At 34.6% G+C, this 22,532-nt stretch overlaps 2 protein-coding genes across 2 annotated transcripts in view; both read right to left on the bottom strand.

Moving 5' to 3' along the window:
* Nucleotides 1–1,702, bottom strand: part of LOC136823873 (polycystin family receptor for egg jelly-like) — a 44,535-nt gene extending 42,833 nt beyond the window's left edge. The window contains exon 1 of the mRNA XM_067080030.1: nucleotides 1,601–1,702. Within this exon, the coding sequence (XP_066936131.1) occupies nucleotides 1,601–1,655 (55 nt within the window). The 5' untranslated portion in view covers nucleotides 1,656–1,702. The remainder of the gene's footprint in view (nucleotides 1–1,600) is intronic.
* A 4,573-nt stretch (nucleotides 1,703–6,275) lies between these two features.
* Nucleotides 6,276–22,183, bottom strand: LOC136823772 (developmentally-regulated GTP-binding protein 2-like). Its single transcript, XM_067079941.1, has 14 exons — nucleotides 22,025–22,183; nucleotides 21,144–21,232; nucleotides 17,282–17,353; nucleotides 16,525–16,614; nucleotides 15,714–15,774; nucleotides 15,161–15,251; nucleotides 13,070–13,142; nucleotides 12,608–12,698; nucleotides 12,162–12,206; nucleotides 10,699–10,751; nucleotides 8,129–8,294; nucleotides 7,611–7,669; nucleotides 7,000–7,053; nucleotides 6,276–6,431 (listed from the first exon to the last, which is right to left on the bottom strand). Exons 1-14 carry the CDS (start codon nucleotides 22,086–22,088, stop codon nucleotides 6,345–6,347), a joined length of 1,095 nt encoding a protein of 364 aa, XP_066936042.1. The 5' UTR covers nucleotides 22,089–22,183; the 3' UTR covers nucleotides 6,276–6,344.
* Nucleotides 22,184–22,532: the final 349 nt, after the last annotated feature.

Below are 22,532 nucleotides of genomic sequence, written 5' to 3'. Positions count from 1 at the left end.
AAAGTCGTTCAAAGTCCTTTAGTTCGCTTTTATATATGATTCATTTAAAACTGAAACTGATCAAAGTCGTTCACAGTCCCTTAGTTCACTTTTATATATGATTCATTTAAAACTGAAACTGATCAAAGTCGTTCACAGTCCCTTAGTTCGCTTTTATATATGATTCATTTTAAAACTGAAACTGATCAAAGTCGTTCACCAGTCCCTTAGTTCGCTATTATATATGATTCATTTAAAACTGAAACTGATCAAAGTCGTTCACAGTCCCTTAGTTCGCTTTTATATATGATTCATTTAAAAACTGAAACTGATCAAAGTCGTTCACAGTCCCTTAGTTCACTTTTATATATGATTCATTTAAAACTGAAACTGATCAAAGTCGTTCACAGTCCCTTAGTTCGCTTTTATATATGATTCATTTAAAACTGAAACTGATCAAAGTCGTTCACAGTCCCTTAGTTCGCTTTTATATATGATTCATTTAAAACTGAAACTGATCAAAGTCGTTCACAGTCCCTTCGTTCGCTTTTATATATGATTCATTTAAAACTGAAACTGATCAAAGTCGTTCACAGTCCCTTAGTTCGCTTTTATATATGATTCATTTAAAACTGAAACTGATCAAAGTCGTTCACAGTCCCTTAGTTCGCTATTATATATGATTCATTTAAAACTGAAACTGATCAAAGTCGTTCACAGTCCCTTCGTTCGCTTTTATATATGATTGTGATAGCACCGCTCACGTTCATCAGTAAAATCAAAATGGTAGGTTGCACACAACCCCTCTGATACGTTTTGATATTTACACCCCTGTCTCACAGCCCCGGTGGAACTTTTTTCTTTAGTGGCGATAAGAATTCCTATTGAAATCCCAATGGGGATAAAAATTCTGTTGTTCAAAGGTTAAAAAATCCAGCGGGGATGGTTTTAGAGTGCAATTTTTAAGCATTTAATTTCGAGTGGGGATGAAATGTAAGTCAAAATTCCAGGATATTTCTCTACCGGGGACGAAATCTTTGCCAGATTTTCCAGTGGGGCTGGGGTCCCAGCGGGTCTGTGACACAGGCTTATATATCTTTAGGGGATGCTAATCGTGTCTAAAATTCCCGTTCGAGAGTTTCGCCAAAATTGGAATTAAATTGGAATTAAATTGGAAAATTGCATTAACCTCTAACCATTCAAATTTTTAATTCAAATTTAATGAAATTTAAAGATCACCAAAAAAAAACTTACCAATAAAGAAAACGATAAAGACGAGGGTAACTCTTGGACGGAAATTTTATAAACGATACCCATGTACGCAATAAAACCCATCAGAGCAGAATTTCGAAAAATATGCTGCTTAAAAACAGAGAAAGGGCTAGATTCAATCCTTCATTCTAAATGCGACGAAAATTTAAAGGCTTCATTTATATTTTGCATGAGAAAGGCTGAAGGTTTCTGAAGGAGCTAACCCTCAATTATGATAACACACTTATTTAGAACAATTTCATAAGAACAAACACGAGACTGAAAATTGGTCAAAACCTAAGAACAAATTAAGAACAATCTAAGCCTCAAAGTCCTTATAAAATAACTTTTGGGCTTCTTGGTTACCTACCTGTATACACATAATGTAAAAAGATCACCAACAAGTATAACGACCTCTTTTTCATCTTAATTCTCTGAAAAGTGAAAAAGTAATATACAAGTTTTTTATAAGAACAAACTATATAAGAACATAAGGCTTCGACGACCACAATATTAAGAACAATTTAAGAACATTTTATAAGACTTTGTGGACTCTGAAACACCCAATTTTAAAGGTAAATGAACAAAAATGCTCAGAAAAATAAAAACATGCTTGAAAATAACATGTTGGGCGAAAATTGGTTAAAATAAGAACATGTTAAGAACATTTTAAGGCTTAAAACTCAAAAAGTTAAGAACATCTAAAGGCTTCAAAACTTTTGGATGCTCTTATAACAAGCGTGTAATAGTTTAATTTTTGATAGGTATAAAAGTATAAAATGTAAACAGGTCTTTCCGCCGTCCTCAAAAGTGCAAATACATAAACTCGCTGCTGATTTTTAACGTAGTCATTGGTTTTGATAGTAGTAAGCAAAGGTTTTCACTGGAAAGTTGTGAACAATAATCTACATAAAAATGGACGAATTATAGTAAACTCTCTCTCTCTAATTCGAATCTCTATTGTTCGAATCTTTCTGTAATTCGAACTAAAATATCGGTCCCTCAGCTGAAAAATGGTCAAAAATGCTAAAAAAATGGTGAAAATAAGAACATGTTAAGAATATTTTTAGGCTTAAAACTAAAATAGTTAAGAACATCCGAAGGCTTCAAAAATTTTGGATGTTCTTATGAAAAAACGTGTATACTCTATAAAGAAACTATACTCTTAAACTGGAACCTCCATAATACAAATGCCTCTTTAACTCGAACAAATTTTCTCGTCCCTTTAATTAACAAGGCTTATAAACATTACCCCATAACTCGAAATTTCCTTAACTCGAACAAATTTATTTTCCCCGTGTATGAGGCTCGACTGAATTGAAAACCACCGTCACCAAGAATCTCTCATAAACGACACTCTATTATTCTATAAAAATCCAATTCCCCCCTGAAAATCGATTAAGAGAGCGCCAACTGTATTTTCAAACAGAAAATTTATCGTTTAATCTTGGATGGAAAGTTTTAACGAAAAAAAAACAGCTTTTCTGTCAAATGACAAAATATGATTCAAACAGCAAATCTCATGCCTTCGGGTTTACAATATTATCCAAAGCCTATTCATAGCCTATTCATAATCATTTATTTTTGAGCAGACAAAACTTAATCAAGTATGAGGCCTAGATTTAGGCCGCAATTCTAAGTGAAAACGTAAAAACAAAATTAGCGGATAAAACATATCAATTAACAAATAACTAACCGGCAAAAAAACTATAATTATTTCTTTAAAATCTACGTAGGCCCTTTCCGAAGCAAAAGAGATATAAGTTTGTAAAGTTTATGTGACAATTGTATCAAAAAAAACACAGCACAAAAAAATAAAATCGGCAAAATTGTTTCCTTTTTCTTGTCAAATAGTTATAAATAGAAAATCTAAAATTTTTATTCACATCCAATCAAATTTTTTTTAAATATTTAAAACAGTAAAAAAAAAATTGAGAAATTAAAATGGTCACATTTTAAAAAGTCGATCGAATGAATACCCTGAATCGAGTAAAAAAGAATTTTCGATTGAATTTCTAACCAACGAGGATTTTGAATACATTTTATTCACATAAATATAAACCTTGATGTTTGGGAATAACACCGCTATACTCAATTGAAATCCTTCAATTGCTGCATGACATGAAAATAATCTTATTTTAATCTTAATTTTATTGACAGATTCTGCTGATTATGCAGATTTTTGACTATTTGATCTCGCGCTCCAAAAACAATTAAAATGCTAGATCCTGCTTCACTTTTTTTTGCTGAAGAAAGCTTAAAGTTGCATATCTAGCCCTTCGGGCTTTACAGATATCTGTGGGTAGTGTACATATTACATGCTTTTGCTTAGGCGGACTGTTCAGATTTTTGTTGTTTCGCTGCAGGTAAAAAGAGAATGAAGCAATGCTTTTATTTGAAAATAAGGGATTCAAAATCTGTTATTGATGTTTGTTTCTCATTCTTAATTATAATATTCAACTTCAAGTAGCTTTTTTGTTATTTGTTTTTTTTTTTAATGGCAACGTCGTCAAATTCTCCTAATGTTTCATTGGACTCAGCGTCATCAAAACTCAATAAAAAGCAAAGTTCAGTTAGAAGTAGGCTCTAGTCTAAGGCTTGTCTAAATATTTTGTCGCTTGGCAGTTTTGATACTGTTTGACAGCATGTTGCATGACTTCACGGCATGTTTGTTTAATATCATCACCCTGAGTGATGGTCTAACCGGGCTAACTTCTTTATTCAATTATTAATCCCAAAATGAAAAAAACACCATTTTTAATCAATCATTTATATAGCTATCCCATATTTTTCACATAGGGAAAAATATAATTTGATTGGTTAGAAAAAAATCCCTCCGGAAAACGCTAGATTCAATCTTCAAAATTGAAGTTTGCTCGGTACACACGTGCCAAGATTCGCTCCCTGTGTTCTTCATTGATTCAACTGACTTACAAAGAGCATACAGTTGACAGCTCGATAATCTACTATAACAATAGCGTTCAGTTTGAGGTCGTTGTTGTTATTTTCTGCCCACGCAGTTTGATTATTAGCCCGAGAGTGTCATTTGGGCCCGACGCGAAGCGGAGGGCGCAAATGGCACTAGAGGGCTAATAATCAAACTGCAAGGGCAGAATTAATGACAACAACGAACGAAAGCTTAACGCTATTACTATTATTATCCATATCGAACATTCAAACAATGTTTTTTCTAGCGTCAGCTAAATCTTTTCGCTTCAATGCAATGACTTTAACAAGTTTTGAGTACCCTTGCGAGCGGGCCGTAAATAACCAAAAAGTGTTTTTTTCTGACGTCGGTTTAGTCTCACCGCTTCAATGCAACGACTTCAATAAAGTTCCGAGCGGGCCGCAAATGACGTTATCGCCCTATAACCAGGGCGGTTAATGATATTTCAGCCCTCTGAAGCGCGACGCCTTAGTTTTCTCAGCGCGGGTATGACTATTTGAGTCATAGAAACTTTCAATACCGCCCGCCGTTCGAATCTTAAATGGCTTACTTAATGACCGCTATATGGATAATAATATTTGATACTCTCCCTTATTATTATATTCGATGAGAATCTAATGCCCCTTGTAAATCGAATTACAGAGACTTAACTGTATCTTTGATAAAACAAGTGATACTTTTATGGACCTACCTGGTTATGCATTTAACACATATATAATTGATATCTACGTGAGCATATGAACGTTAAACAATCATTCAGAACACTTAAATAGTGACGATCTATTAAGATTAGTCGTTTGTTTCTTATAAAAAAACGTTTAGAAACCAAAATTTCATGCTCTTGAAATATTTTTTCATATTCAAGACTTCGTGAGCAGAAAAAACATCTATCTCATCAAAAAATTTAGTAATTTGGCTAAGAACATTGATGTATGCTTATTAATAGTGATTCTTATAGATAAAGATGCGTTTTTTGAGTTGAAAAATTCTTTTTTGACAAAAATCTGCTTGAGCCATCTTTTACCTATTTTCATGCAAAATAATCTGAAAAAAACAATGATCCAATATTTCACAAAGTCCAAAAACCCGTTTTTAGCCGTTTTTTAGCCCAAATTTGCCCAAAAATATTGTTTCAAAATATCGCTCAAATTAAAATAAAACTATTTGAATAAAAGAAACATACCCATCCTCCTAGCGCCAAATTCAACCATAACATACACTGGTATGGGACCATTCCATATCAATTGATATAGCCAAAAAGACATATCTTCGGACTTCCCACAAAACGTTAAACTGAAACACACAGCAGTCGGGTTCAAATGTTGATTTTTGTTCTTCCTTTTCTTACGATTTCCGTGAAACCATTTTGAAAAATCCATTTTATTTTTCATAATTTCTGATTTTTATTGGCTTCTGTGTAAAAGAAATATTAAAGAAAAATTTCAAACTATTTCTTGATGAGATCAGCGACTAAGTATCATGAGTGGATTAATTTTGGCCGTACTGGAATTGAGTCCATTTTGACATAATTCACATAATTAAATCCCTTCCAAAAGTTCGGAAATAGGCCAATCTCTAAATGTCCAACAAGATTAACAAAAAGTTCAATTGTTGAAAATTTATAGTAAAGTCAACGCCAAAATTAATACACTATTAAAATATTTAGCATCAAAAGTAATGCATTTGAGCAAACTATCATTAGTTAATTAGACTCGAATGGTGGACGATGCAATGAAACACCTCTCAAATAAGCGTTGAATATAAAATCTAAAGAAAATAAAAATAAAAAAAAAATCTTATATTTTTTAAAGTATTTTTTATAGAAATGAACTGTTTAATTCCAGGGCGGGGGCTTATTCTTATTCAAGCGACCAGCAAATTTCACAGAACCTAGAACTAGAAGCAAAGGATAGGATAATTTTCCGACCTCGACAGAGAAACCATGCAGTGTAAACTACGTTGAGACTCGATTTTATTACGAGTTTGATTTCATCCCTTTAAATTAGACATAAGGTCTCGTAAATTTAAAGAAGGCAAAGTTTTAGGGTTTTGGGGTCGGTTCGGTCCGTAAAGCTTATCTAACAGTTTTGCATTTTTTTTTTTGAAATATTCTTTTTTTCATTTAATACAAAACTATATAAATTTCATTTCATCATCAGTACACGTTTTATTTTTTCATGATTTGTATAACGTCTTCATCATCTAGTACGTGAGAGATTCCAACACGTTGCGGACTGTACTTTGTACTCGTACCCTGAAAAGTAGAGGCGAAAGTATGAAGAAGTGACTGATTCGTATTTGAAAACAACAACAACACAATTTGAAAACAACAACAACACAATTTTTACATTTTGTGACATAAATGCCTCCTTTTAACGATTTCCACCTTTTAAAGCGGCCCTAATATCGAACCCAATTGATACACCTTTTCGACCGTAGCCGCCAATTGCCGCGCGGGCATTTTGTTGTCCGCTTTATCCCACTAAAACCGTCCCAGTCCTTTTTTCGCACCTATAGATCATAGAAAAATGTGTCAAAAAAGGATTGGATCGAGTTTAGTGGGATAAAAGTGGCACGCGTCTGACCGCGCGACTAGGTGAAATTAAAAAGGTGTATTAGCTAATTTTTTAGTCCCCAATACAAAACTTTGCCAATAAAGGTGCCTTTCACAAAACCTGGGGTTTGAACTTAAAACCATTGTCTTAAATGCCCTTAAGACAAAAAAAAGTTTCAATAGTGGTGAAGCTACAAGTATTAAATACTTTGGTAATTTGAGGGTCTTCCTATGGCTGGTAAAAGAATGGGAAACAGGAAATATTTACCCAAACCAAAGCATATTTGAATTGTTCGACTAACGTCCTATGCACACGATGACACTAAAAAAGAAGAAAACAAGAACGCCATATAACAAAAGATAAACGATAAAAAATTTCTTTTCGTTTTTGGCTGGAATGAAGACGGAGGGTCTGGCGTTTGGTTTTAGAAAGTAGACGAGTGAGCAGAAAAGTCTTTTATACTCAGATATAAATTATGTACAGAAAATTAATGACGTGGTGGTATAAAAACTTGACAAACTCTTTCACCGTATGACTTCAAATAAACGTCCCTTTCTTTTCAACGCCCCTTCCTTGAGGTAAAAGCTTTCTATATAAACGCCTGCTAAAATAAACGCCTCCCCTTTAGGAGTGGCATTTATATGAAACAAGCAGCTGTAAGGATAAGTGTAATAGGAAGGAAAAGCTTAAAAATATGTTAATGATGGCTTTAAGTATTTGTATTGCTTTTGACATCTGATCTACAGAGATTGATAAACTACACTTTGAATTGGAAGGAGCGGTGATCATTTGAGCTCCAAGTGAATACACTTTCAAACTATCTGAATTACAGGCGAAATCACTTGACAATGAAACTTGAATGGCGACTAATGGCTTACCACGTGTTCAACAGAAGCTCCTTTTCTCATGATAATGGCTTCTGTGAAATCTGGTGGTTCTACAAAAAATAACATTTGTCAATAATGGTGGCGTAAAGAAAGTTAATTCTTTTTTCGAAAGAGACTCTTACACGTGATCTATCTCACGCCATTCCAAGAGACAAAGAAGTTATTCTTCTATCTTAGATTGTTACATGCATTGAGTTGGTCCCCATATAATAATAAGGTCTTTCCCAAAATCAAAGGCTAGTAGAAAGCCCCCCCCCTTTTAGCTCTAAACTCTAAACAAGGGGCATTCAACTTTCAAATATTATTTCCAAAAAAATGATAATAGTAATATCAATAATCTTGTTTCACTGACTTTCATTTCAAGAGCAGACTAGACAGCAATGAAAATTCAAAATTTCCATTATCAGATCAGATCAGATCGATAGTTCTCAAGTTGTTAAGTGGAATCTAAATGAAAAAAATTCTTCAAAGAAGAATTGACATGAAAATTATTGAAAAAAATCACGAACCTCCTCGTTTTTTGGTATATATTCTACGTAGAGCCAAATATTCCCAGATCATTTCCAGTAGAAAATCCAAATTCAAGCGATCTTGACAACTAATAACTATTGTATCATCGCTTCTCGCTAATCGGTCCACTTCTTCCAAAGATATGCAATCGATCTTGTTGTATACCTTTATTAATGAAAAGAGGGCGAGAATACAATAATACGGGTTGAAATTTGGAACATATCGAGTTTATGAACCCGATGAAAGACATATGCTTTATATTGTTTGCTCGAAATATATTGAGACTTTAGTATATCTTAAAGTTTTTCAGAATTTAAAGTTCGGGCGAGAATTGCTATTTTAGCACTTTCACTTTCTTCCATTGAATACATTTTGATTTCTGAGGGGTTCGATGGCTTCTGCATCGCTTTCAAAAAAATGGTGGAAACTAAAGAAGCATCGAAATTCGCTAAATATGAACAAAAATCGCGACAAAAACACCCAAGACCCACCAATTGAAGCAGCAAACACAACTGCAACATGCACCCTTGTTACGTGTATTGATGATAAAGATCAAAATGGACTCAAATGCCGTAGCTGCCAACGTATGGTACATTACGAGTGCACACAATTGCCACTTTACCAACTGCAAAAATTCGCTAACACTTATAATAATCAATATGTATGTCACAATTGTGTGCGAATAACGAGATCCTTAAGAAGTAAAATCGGAGAAAACAAGTACCATATGATGCAAGAGCAGATTACTAAGAAAGACGACGAAATCAAAAAACTCAAAAAAGAACTGACCAAAAACCGAGAAGTCATCAACAACGACATCGAAACAATGCTAACACAAAAGATGAGCGACTTAGAAGCCAAAACAAGGAAAATGATAAAAGAAGAGATACAACAGACAAAAGATTTTATGAAAGAGTCATCCCGTAAAACCTACGCTGATATAACCAAACCACACAAGGAAAATCTTAAATCTGTTGTTGCGGAACAAAAAGAAGAGGAGAGGAGAGAAAAACGAGACATCGAATCAAGAAAAAAAACATCATAATTCATGGACTCTCTGAACGAGTTGAAGACACGAAAGAAGAAGATCAAGAAGAGGACAAAAAGGAAATTGAGGATCTGCTCAAAGATATCGGCATCCGCGACATCAAACCAACGCATCAACATCGTATTGGGTTCGAACATGAAAATGGGCCGAGGGAAAATGGTCCGATAAAGGTGACCTTGCAAAGTTAAGAAGAAAAAGAAAGAATCATGAGCAACCTTAAAGCCTTAAATAAGTTGAAGTGGCTTGGACATCATCTAAGCATCACTGATGATTTCACCATCAATGAAAGAAGAAAAATCAAAGAGATGTGCGAAAAAGCTAAGAAATGGAACTCCGAATGTGATGGTGATTTCATTTGGCGTGTGAGAGGAAGTCCCAGAACAGATAACCTTCGCTTGATAAAAACAAACAAAAACTTTGCGAACCAAAAGCTGTCAATATCTAGCCTCAGTAGCAGCGACGATGAGCTGCCTACAAAACATTAGTTTTTTTTTAATTGTAAAGTAGCGTTGACTTTTATTAGCCTTTGTTGTTACCTTTTCGTCAACATGAAATAAACTATTACATACATACATACATACATACATACATACATTCTAAGCTATATTCCAAGCCTGATGGAAACAATTTTGAGCTTTTAAATCCTGACATCCTAAGGTCCTAAGTCTCATGTTAAAACTCTATTTTCCAACTCTAGTTTAACGCGCTTAAAAATCATTTCACGGGGAAATCCCCTATGTCTCAAATATTTCGTGTGGGATTGTAGGATCACAACCCAGCTGGCACCCAACGTTGTTTCAACGATTATTTAACGTTATAACAACGTTGTGAACGTTATTTAAATGTTGAAACAACGTTGTGTGCCAGCTGGGAAGATTTATGCTTGTATAAGGCGATAGACTGGAAACCTGGCGACGAAACCCATTCGCTGAATCCTATCTTTTTCTGCCGTTTATGATGGCGATTGCTTCAACAACGGATTTCGTCGTCAGGAGAGATTTAGCACATTTTTCTGTGAACATATATTTTGATTGGCTTAAAAATCTCGAGAAAGCAATTAGTTTAACTATATCACGTCAAAAGACAAAGAATGTTTCGGAGAAAATACAAACAATTTCAGTGACACTTTATAACGTGTAACGTGTAGGTGTAATCTGGTAGTCTCGCCAACAGTGTAACAAAAAAGAGTCAGATCTTTTTAAGTAGCGCTAAATTTGATCTATCTCATCTCTTTTTGTTAAAATTTAAGATACTGTAAAACACAAAGATCGGATTCTAAAATCGCAAACACCACAACTGAAAAAATGCTTGGACGGAAAATGAAGCCACGTGGTTTCCCCTCAAACACCAGCTTTCGAAAAGTATGAAAAACAAAAACGGCTATACTTAATCCGTCATTCTAAATTCATTTTTTTTCTTGCTTGAGAAAGGTTGGAAGATATTCGCCGCTTAAAAGTAAATGGTGGCTACTTTTTATAACATTGCTTATGAACAGCCTCTAGTTGCCTAAGAACAACTTACATATAAACATGGTAGATAAACCCGATTCGCTTGAATAACGTCTATAAATTGATCTATGAAAAAAAAGTAAAGAAAATTATGTTGTGAGGATACCAGAGCAGGGTCTGAGTTAGACTATGACAAGTCTAAGACAAATCACTATCTAACAAATAAGCCAAAATCCGAAGAAAATTCACAAACGGTTTTTTGCCGAAAAGAGTTTACAGTCGGTAGAGTTTGCCAGTCGAAACTCTCCCAACGATTCTTTCTCCGTATACCGCCATACCGCCATATTTCCCCGCCTTTATTATCACTGTAAGGGACGATAGCATCATCTAGGTCTGAGTTAAAGCAGATATATTATTAAACAGAACCATCACAAAGACGAGTTACAGTTGACGCTCTCTAATTCGATTTTAAGGGGAATACACAGGTTTCAAAATTAAAGCCTGAAGACAAATCGCGCTTTTACTCGAATTTTTTATGTGTTTGTTACACGACATTTGTTTCTGATTTGTTCGAATTTATTGACACTAAGAAAGTTATCAGTTGTAAATTGTAAAGCAAGTAACATGGGAACACGTGAACTTTTTCTAGGAAATCGCATGTTCTGACTGTATTGATATAATTTTGCAGCCCGTGTATTAGATTTTCATTGAATAAGGGAGTGTATCGAATAGTAGAGCAACGTTTGTGTGAATGTTTGGCTGACTGTGTGTGGATTTTAATATTATCGAATTATGAAGCGTATGTAATGGTAGAACGTCGAATTAGAGAGTGTCTACAGCAATTTTAGAGAACAGAGATTGTATATGTTGAGCAGAGAAATCTCTTCAGATTTACTATCAAGAATGGAATATTCTTGACTATACAATAGCTTTTTAAAGTGTTGTATTTTATCGTTTTCAAAAATCTAAGAATTTCACGTGATTCCGCGGCACTAAATGGGCTTTTCCAGAAAAAATTTTACCCCCACTGTTGAGGATATTGATTTTTCGAAGTACCAAGCCTCCTACTTTATTAGTAAAGACCCCCTGGATATCCACTGTTTAAAATATACTCAACCCCCTGGATATCCACTGTTTAAAATATACTCAACCCCCTGGATATCCACTCTTTAAAATATACTCAACCCCCTGGATATCCACTCTTTAAAATATACTCAACCCCCTGGATATCCACTCTTTAAAATATACTCAACCCCCTGGATATCCACTCTTTAAAATATACTCAACCCCCGGATATGCACTCTTTAAAATATACTCAACCCCCTGGATATCCACTGTTTAAATATACTCAACCCCTGGATATCCGCTCCCTTGTAGATATTTAACTCCCTGGATATTCAGTTTTGAACAAAAATCGTTAACCCCCTGGATATCTGATAACCTCAACAGGGGGACACCGACTATTTCTGGAAAGGCCCAATTCTGCAAAAGTGCAAAAGTATGAAATTTGATCAAGACGCAAATTGATGGATGTACCTGCTGTGCAATCTTCTCTGAATAAAACTTCAGCGTTGAAAATTTCTGTTGAAAAAGTTTCAAAGATTAAGGAAAAAAATGATTTATTTTTAAGCTTTTTTTAATAAAAACATTAAATTCATCGAAACATCGAATCAACAGCATCGAAGGCAATAACGGGTTTCATATTTAACCCCATTCAATAACACAATAGTGAGTTTATAATTATAAGCGTGTATTTTCTCTGCGACAGAAACGGTTAGCTACTGATACTGATTTGTCTAGGTCCTAATCATCTGAGGACGACGGTAAACAAAGCAATTTTTACCGTCAAAACAGTGGGTTTACCAAATCGCTTTAGTCATTCTACCGTTCACAAAAGTGAAAATACATAAACTCGCTAATCTTAAATGATAAAAAGATCCGCTTTTCTAAAGAAGGACAAAAGGAATGAATGATAAGGATACTGTATTCGTGGAGAATCAATTGGACCATCTTTTCGTTCATTTTTGTTAATGTTAACGTTGAATTAAAGGCGACACCTCCGCCTTTCTTCAACTATAAAAAAGAAGAAGGAAGAAGAAAACTAAATGATGATTGGAGTCGTTTATAATGCGTGTAATACAGTAGTATAGGCGTTATATGATAATACGATTATTGTTACGGGATTTAGTTTAGTTTTACTTTTTGCTTTATTTCTACTATGTCTGAATTAGTCGTCTAGAGACTAACTAAGTGATGACAAGTCTTGAAAGAACAGAACATTACCAAGATCTGTCTGTTACTATAAATGATCAGGGATTCGCAAAAGTAGAGATTGGATATCAGACCAAAGATCTTAAAAGTAAAAAAAAGATTCTTCAAGATAGGAATAGAGACAATATTGTCGCTTAAAAAGGTTCAAGGTTTAAATCAAAATAAACGTATACCTTGAAATATATGTTTGGTTTTCTACAGTTCAATCTAATGCCACATGTCTCCAATTCTCTTTCCAGTAATGTCCTACGAGAGCAAAATATATGAAGATTCTAATTCCCAATGTTAGACCAAGTTCAGACATAAAGATTTTGCATCGCTACAAAACGAAACGGTTCCTGGAACACTGTGTGAACGCCAAAATTCGAAGCGTCAAAAAAGAAGACTTTACAAAGCAAAACAAATCGAAACGGTTTCGCTCCAACGAAACGTTCCGAAATCAGTATGAACACTTCCTATCCGTAACAAATACCATAGCAGGGCGATACGAAACCGTAATGTCTGAACATCTGACTATAATGATGACAAATCGATAACTATTCTTCAAATAAACAATCGAAAATCAATCTCTCGCATATAATGCATATTATAATTGACTGATAGACTTTCAATTGCTTTATATTAATTACCTATCAATGGCTTTCGATCGATGAAAAAGAGTCCATAAATAGCTAATTAGGTAGATTGGCAGCAAGGAGAAACAGTTACTTCATCATCGATTGGAAAACGTTATGGGCTTACTCAGTAAGACCTAATCTTCCAGACAATGACAAGTCTAGACAAGAGACCCGTCATTCATTATTATAGGCCAATTCACAGTCGAAATGAATCATGGGTAATTAGGACTGATTGGGCCTTCATAAAGGCTCCCCGTTGGCTAGACGCAAAAACATCACAGCGCGATAGTCCTGATTACCCATGAACCATTTCGACCGTGAAATGGCCTTTAATATTATGTACACAGAACGGGTGCGACCTGTGAGCCAAATGTTACATTTAGAAATTTCGAATTTAGCTCTGTCCTCATTTACTGAATTTCAAAAAAGTTGCGTATTTTTTTCAAGAAAGTGTGACCAACGAAAGGATAACAGAAATTTGATCGTCTGTGTTATCATGAACATATAAACGACTGGACATCTATCTTGTATTGTCTCTTTGAAGCGAGCTTCGTTGCCGCCTGTATTTAAAAATTGGTATGAAAAATCCGACAATATTCCGTCATAATTTTATTTCTTTGAATCATTTAGGTAAAATGATTGATAGATCTTGAACATTACTCCTAATGTACAAAAAAATTATTTTCGAATTTTTTCACAAGTTTGTAATATATTTTATCAACATTTTCAACGCTAAAATGCAGAATTTCAACGGCGTGTATACTTTTGAATCCTTTTTGTCACTCCAATAAATTTTTTTATGACTTGAAAAAAATAGCTTGCCAAAGTTTAGAGCCTATGTTATAAGAATATCGAAATTAGAATGCGACACTCTCTAAAATTATTCGACACTTTTAAGTCAAAATTTAGAAATATTAGTCGGAGTTTTGACAAGCTGACGATGATTTTGCCTCTTTTATCTTTGTTATGATATAGATAAAAGACTTGTGAAGAGTAGAACAACCGAGACTTTTGTCGAAGTTTTGACGTTGTTAGCAAGGTACTCCCAAGTGGTATATCATCAAAATCTATTGTTTCATTTTATGCTTTTAACGAGGCGGCAACGAAGCTAGCAGCCTTTTCTACAAAAAGACAAAGGAGATGGATGTCCAGTCGTTTATATGTTCATGGTGTTATCGACTGTTATTTGGAGGTGGGAAATTCAAACTCATAGCCCAAACAATGCTATTTGTTCGCCATCCACGTCATCCAGCGTCGAAATATATTGAGAATTTTGGTTATAACCTGGTTTTTCGAAATTTTAAGTACGGGCGAGAAAGTCACTTTTGGCCAATATGTATAATTGAGCCTTATTGGACCATTTTTGAATATTTGGATCCTCGAATCGTCGTCCTAAGTCTTATATATATTTGGCATTAAAACACAGAATTAAAATTCTACCTTTCCAACCTAAGTTAGAGCGCCTCCAAATCGTTTGAGGCTATAAGATTGCGTGGGAATTTCCCTTTTTTTTCTCAAATATTACGGTCATGATTGCAGTATATAAAGGAAGTAATCAAAGCATAGACCTACGAGAATGATAAGCCGTAATAACCACTAAATCTAAAGCATGAAAAAAATATCAAAAAGCAAAAAAAAGGTTCGTACTTTTGTATTTCACCTTTGGCAGCGTCTAACATCATGATGACCAAATCGGCTGTACGCGCGACCGCAATGACTTGTCTTCCACGACCCTTGCCTAATGAAAAAAAATGGAAACAACAAATGTTCAGCGAATGAAGAACCCGTGTAAAGAATTTTACGATGGGAGCAATCAACTCAAATGAAAATTCTTCATTCGATAAGGGGAAAATGGTAGCAAAAAATGGCGCCATCTTTGACCGGAGTTGAAAGTGGTACCCGCGAAAAAGCCATTGTATTGTCAGAATTTGGCCTAACGGCATCATTTACATCACTAGTGTGCGAGCAAAAGTATATCTAGCGTTCTCTACTCGATGCAGGTACCACTTCAAAAAACTCCGATCAAAATATAAACTGCCTCCAGGGCCTATATGAAATTCATTGGCTAAAATAGGGTAAAAATGATTAACTTTTCTGATCTAGAGCAAAATGTCAAGTCAAAAGTCAAAGATCTTTTATGTCTATTTTCATGTCGGAGCAGATAAAAAAAGTGACAGTAAAAAGCAGAATACATACAAACCTCCAGAAGCTCCTTCGATAATACCAGGTAAATCCAACAACTGAATATTTGCACCATTGTACTGTTGAAATGAAAAGTGAATTCAAACGTTTTTTTGCGAGTGTCATAAGAACCCATGGCTAAAAGTGAGTTTAAAACCTAACAACAAATTAAGGGCCATCGGAGCCATCGAAGCCAGAAAGCTTGCGAGTAAAGTAAATATATTCATCGTGTGGCTGTCGGCAGAGCCTGGAGTGAGGGAGCCTATCCCCTTTTCTATTTGCACTACACCTGGGAGATCGAATGCCGAGTTGGAGTACACCTATTCTAAGATCCCCCTATTCCATTTTGTGTTACGCCTGGGAGATTGAATGCTGAGTTGGAGCACACCTATTCTAAAAGATCCCCCTATTCCATTTGTGCTACGCCTGGGAGATCGAATGCTGAGTTGGAGCACACCTATTCTAAGATCCCAGTAACTTACGGCCTAGATCATATTAACCAATCTAACCTACTCATTCGCTGAGTTGGCAGGTTGGCGGTTGGCGGTGACCGGAGGACGAGATGGAGTTTTTACAAGCTCTTATTTGATTTGGTAGGTCGTTAACTAGTAATAAAACAATTTTGTTACTTTTTCTAAAGAACGCGTCATTTTTATTACTTCAAATGACCAATTATTAAAGTATCTTATAAAAACTCCATCTCGTCTGGTGACCGGGGATCGAGCCTTCAAACTTTTGGATTGTAGAGTGAGTCCTCTACCGTCTGAGCTATCCAGCCACAGAAAACTAGATAATAATAATTTCAAGTAGCCTCCGTTCTTTCGACTTACAGGGATGACGCCAGGGATACATGTTAAAGTTGTGAATTCGTAAGCTCCTGCTTCACTCTTGGTGTCTGTCATCGTGTTCAAGAGGGTGGACTACAAAATGGAAAAAGCTTTCATTAGCACCATGACTGACCAAATTATTGAGGGGAATTTTTAAAGCCTGGTGCTTTAATGACGACGCTATTAAGAGACCAGAGATCAAACATCCCATTAAAGAGTAAAAAAAAATGAATAAAAATTTCAAAGATTTCGATATGTCTTGGTTGAGTAATACAAGTCAAAAACAGGGTAACAAAAATTCAGTCAAGAAAATTCAAGAAAATAAAAAAATAAAGAACTGAAAATTTCTACACGGTGTTTCAAGCTTATGAAGTCTTCAAATCATATTTCAAATACACTCCATTGCTGAAGACTGAAGATGAAGCAACATTTTTGAAGCAAATCCAAGAAAAGGAGCTCCTCATTCCTCGAATTTTTTTATTTACATACAAATAAGACATATTGTACAAACTGAGACTATGTTCACACATTTCGGTCCGAAACGAAACGGTTCCGAAACACTGTGTGGGCACCAAAATTTGAATCATCCAAAAAGAAGACTTTATAAAAGATTTTCATCGAAACGGAGCTGTTCCTGTTTCTTTCTCCGAAACTTTCCGAAATGAGTACGAACAGTTTCTATCCGTAACAAAAACAAAACCAAAGCGATGCTAAACCGTAACGTCTAAATATGCTCTAAAACATTTGAAATGTGACTTACTTTACCAACAGAAGGGAAACCGATCAAGGCTACACGAGCATCTCCTGATTTCATGACATCGAAACCTTCACCCTAAACAAACGAAAGATTAAATACATTACTTTTTTATAAGAACCGCTCAAAAGGTCGGTCTAATTCCCAGCCCCCCCTCCAATTTTTTGCAAAGTAATTTTTTTTACTTAAAAAGTCGAAAATTTTCTTCGTCGCCCAACCATGGTGGGCAACATATTTTTTTGGCCGCCTCATTTCAATTCGCACGCCGAGGACCATGATTCCGTCACTCGTCTTTAGAGTTCAGGATCAGATCAGAAGGTCAAAATCGCTAATTGAAAACTATATTTCTTTGCGAGTAAAAAATATTTTTTCAATCAGTGATTCCGACCTTCCTCTTATTCCTATCTCTAAAGAAGGTGACGGAATTAGATGAGACATTAGATTAAATTAAGGAATATTGTTTTAAGGGAATCAACTTTTCGAGTAATAGAAATAAACCAGCTGCGCTGGAAGGTCGCCTAAATGGAATAGCTTTTTAAAGAGCTTAAAAGTTAGAAAAAAGTAAAATACGAAAAGCTTAACAGAGTACTTTAGGCGTACAAACTTTCGCGAGCAGAAACTTTCGCGAGGACGAAAAATCGCGAAATTCACGGCATTTACTTTCGCGAATTTAACGGAAAAATATTTTTCGCGAGCATAAACTTTCGCGAATCAAGACGTAAAATTGAGAATTTTCACATGAAAAAAATGGCTTAGAGACACAAATACTTCTTGGGTTGGCTTGAAACATTTGTCTTAAGGGCTCTGACCATAGTGAATTTTTCATAATTGCCGTGTTTAAAATGTGTTTTCTGACTGATGTAACCAACAAAACTATGGTATGTTATACATTTTCTGTTAGACAAACTATTCCTGAATCTGAAAATTCAAAAATTGTATTGAAAAAATTTGATGAAGAAGAAAATGAAGACTTTTGCGAGGAAGAGTATTTCAACTTTGAAGAGCTTAGTTTCGGCGAAGAAAAAATATTTTGAGAAAATTTTCGCAGTAGATTGTGTATCTTTTACCAAACAATGAAAAGTTTTGCGGAAAATTTTTGTAAATGCTTCTTTGTCTCAAAATCTTCAAAATAGTGGTTTTTCATCAATTTTGCATCTGGATTTTGCTTAAAAAAACAGTCATAACTTTTGACACATCTTTTTAGAAAAATTTTCCGCAAAATTTAAAATAGTTCAATTCTTTGCAGACAGTTTCAAATAAGTTCGAAACAAAAAGGTTAATTACCCATTAAAACTTAGCACTTTTTATAAAAGAAGGTGATGCAACATATTATTAACGTCTTTTTAAAGTTCATAACGTCATTTTTGCAATTAAGTTCTTTAACTACTCTTAAGGGGTTTGATTAAAAAGCAATTTATAGAGGCAATTCTTTGTTAAAAGTGTTAAAGAATCTAAAACATAACTTTTATGTTCAGATACTAAAATCAATTTTCTGACTATGGTCAGAGCCCTTAACAGGCTAAAAAGTGCCATAAAAGTTACATTTTATTCAAAGTTTGAAGTTTTACAGATTTTTTATTTTGTCAAGAATTTTTCGCGAGCATAAACTTTCGCGAATGGCCCTTCCTAGAATTTTTAAAGACATTTACTTTCGCGAAAAGGGCCAAAATTCGCGAAAATCGCGAAAGTTTCTGCTCGCGAAAGTTTCTACGCCTAAAGTAACACGTGATTTGCGAATGTGCAAAATCGTTAAAAAGCAACGTGCTTTTGATTCGTTTTAATGTCATAATGGCTGAAGTTGATTTTAAAGTTAATGTTAGAAAAGATAAAATAAGATTGGAATCAGCCTGAAAAATATTCTTCAGAAACAAATATGTAATATAATATTATTTTTGTCATCCCTAAAATCTTAAAGGTTTTCAGAAAGTTTTTTTTCATTTTTTTAAAAGTGACATTAGGGATATAGGTGAAAATTTTGTTCTGAAGAGATAAAAAACCGTTTGAGTTAAGGACACATTCAAGTTATAGGGTTTGAGTTTGAAGACAGTCACTTAATCATATCATGTTTAACTTATATCAATGAATGTTTCTTGTTTGTACAATAAAAAATTGTTGCTAGAAAGTTTCAATAAATTATTATAGTAAATCTAATAATATAGTTGAAGTAATCTTAACAAAAGTAAAAATTTTGGAGGGAATTTAATATGGCTGCGAGCTTGAAAAAATAAAAATTTGACGGGAATTTACTTGCCTTAAAATAGATAACATTTGATAACAGGGAGAGAAAACAATAATCTAAATTTGGCGTCGAATGGCAAAAAGTTACATTTGGATGATTTTGGCCCAATCCATCAAATTAAATTCCCGCTAAATTTAATTTTCAAGTTAACCACCAAATTAATCCAAAGGGCCATTCCAGAGAAAGGATACGTAACGTCACTCTCATTTTTACTAGCTAGATGCCAGTGGGGAGACAGTTGTTCAGCCGGGCATAGACTCCAATAATTGCAGTTGACAACTGGACAATATCTTGAAATGGCCCAAAAAGTGAGCCTGAAGTAAAAGAAATAAACTGGCTGTCAAACAACCGACAGTTGTATGTTTGTTCAAGAAATTTTAAGTCGATACTTGCTATGGTTACACAAAATAACTCGTCTTGGAACGGTGAATCATTAATCAAATCTTGCTTAAGCATTTAGGTGATATATAAATGTTCTTTTGCTTCACTTCAAATCTGCCAATTGTAGCTAAGAAATTCATGGTATAACTTGATCTTGAGCAATTGATATATTGGTTAGGTTGCCATATGCAGTGAGTGATCTTGGTTGGGACATGCTATCAACTGTTATCATAGATTTCGAGTAATTGAAACAATAATAAACTTCTTCTTATCTAATCTATCTTATTTTTCTTGTCAACACAAACACATCCATCTTCCAAACCAAAACCAAATGTTTAAACCTCAAAAGTGATTCTAGTAAAAGGAGGTTTGTTTTCAACAACATCACGAGTGTGGTAGTTTGAATGGGATAATATCAATGAAGAACTATAAATTTCAATTTCAATTTTGAAGAATCGTTATTGTAGTTGTAGATTTAAAATCTGCATTAAGAATTATCTGCTGTTTGCACTTGCAGTAGAAACTTTCGACAACTTACACGAGGCTTTTAATTATCTCCCTTATTTAGATTTCATAAAACAAGTGCGCTAACTACTACGGAGCTAATTAGAATCTACACACCGCATATACTGTCTGATAAGTTTGCGTGGCGCAATATAACAGAGACAAAACGGCTTATGCAAGAATTTACGCGGGAAATAATTTCCCGATTCACCGAACATTTAATTCCGAATCGGGCGACCAAACTTTCACAAAAAAAGTCGTATGGAGAAAACACCGAATTTAAAGGTCTCCTTCACTTGCGTGAGGCGACCAATAACTTCACGAGGGTATCATTAAGACGCACAGTGAGTATTGTTCGGATTATACAAAGAAGATTCGAATGATACAAAAGTACAATGTTATAATTTGAAGCCATTTTTCAAAGTTTGAATTTTAAAAACAAGTGATATATTTCGGTGTTATATCATCATCATCGTCTTCAACCTTATAAAAATCCACCTTGTTCTATTTTTGAAGATGGTGTTAGCACTGAAATGTATCACTTGTAATGTATCATTTTTTTCCCCACGAAAACGAAAAGGAAAAATGGGAGATGGAAAGCCCTGAACATTTCCTTAAATAGATGGATGAAAATGAATGAGAGTCTTGAACAGAGCCGGTAAGAGAGTTGAGTAACAGTCTATGTTAGAATCGAACGAAAGGTCAATAAAAACAGTCGATCAATGAAATGATTTTGTCACTGACCTTTGCACCACTGCTTTTAGAGGGTTCCAGTAATTCTGATCTGTATTTTGCTAGTTTGGCTTTCAGAAGACCCAAATGGTACTCCGTAGCTAAACAAGAAAGAATAATAAAGAATGTTAAAATATTGCATTAGACCATTCTAAGTTAAATCCATATACGGAGTGGACGAACATATTATTTCCAGGAGGTCTCCAAAGAAGGAATTCCAAAAAGCTCTAGAAAAAAATTATAGTAATTTTACAGGGAGTTTGCTTAAAGTTGTTTTTCTTTTCCAATGGGTGATATATTTAGTTTGTCCACCCTCACTTTACAGTATAGTTTTTTCAAAGGCAAGAGAATACTTTTTCCAGGGCGTTTTTGGACATTTTTATCATTTCCCCAGTGCATATTTGCCCAATCTCAAAAATCTTTTTGGTTTGAACAGGTTAATCCACTGCCTACATGGATTTTAAAGCTTGTGTACATTGTCAGCTCTTAAAGTAGGACTTCATTTCAACAGATGAGAGTTTCAATACAATTATGGAATTTCTTTCTTTTTCCTTACACCCAAGAAGCAAGTCCTGGCAATTTATTAAAGGGATAATCAGATGATTTGTAATATTTTGCATGTGGGATCCTTCTATTGTCCTGAGCGAAAACTCAAAATATTTTTACCTAACTATTTTCCAAAGACTAGATGTTTAAGTTACAAGTTTTTGGCTTTTAGGATGAAAACAATAGAACCCCCATTTTCAAAAATTTCAAATTTTCATATCTCGATTTTGGAAAATTGTTACATAGAAATGCAACAAATATCTCAAACCATCTGATTATTCCTTTAAGATTTGAGGTGTTTGCGTTTAAACGAAAGGAGAATGGAAATCTCAATGGAAATACCTCACCTTTATTCTTCTGTGTTCTTGAGATTTCTCTCTCGATTTCCGCAATTTTCTCAAGAATACCCATGATGCAATTTTTAGCGATGGAACCCCAATTGATAAAATTTAATTCTTTTATTTATTGTTTTGTTTTTTGAATCTCAATTACTTTTATTTCTGAAAAATAAGAACGTAATAAATACGAATTAGTAAATCGCAAATTTTTAAGAAATGTAAGGTAGGTCAGGTAACTTAACAAAAGCTAAATAATTGAATAAGAATAGATTTGCCTTTTCCAGAAATAGTCTGTGCTCCCTCTATTGGAGATACAGACATCCAGAGGGTTCGGTGCTATCTGGATATCCAGGGGGACCTTATAAGAGGGAGAGAATATTCAGGGGGTACAGGACAAAATGCCTTCATATCCTCAACCCATTTATCCACTTTGAAGGATATCCAGGGGGTCTTAATTTTTAAGCCAGACATCCAAGGGGCTGTGGAACTCGAAAAATGAATATCCTCAACAGGAGGG

This window comes from Clytia hemisphaerica, unplaced genomic scaffold (assembly GCF_902728285.1).
Source record: "Clytia hemisphaerica strain Z4C2 unplaced genomic scaffold, Clytia hemisphaerica genome assembly, whole genome shotgun sequence".
NCBI classification, from domain to species: domain Eukaryota; kingdom Metazoa; phylum Cnidaria; class Hydrozoa; order Leptothecata; family Clytiidae; genus Clytia; species Clytia hemisphaerica.
The sequence above is the reverse complement of the archived record's forward strand: the minus strand, read 5'-3'. Positions and strand labels throughout refer to the sequence as shown.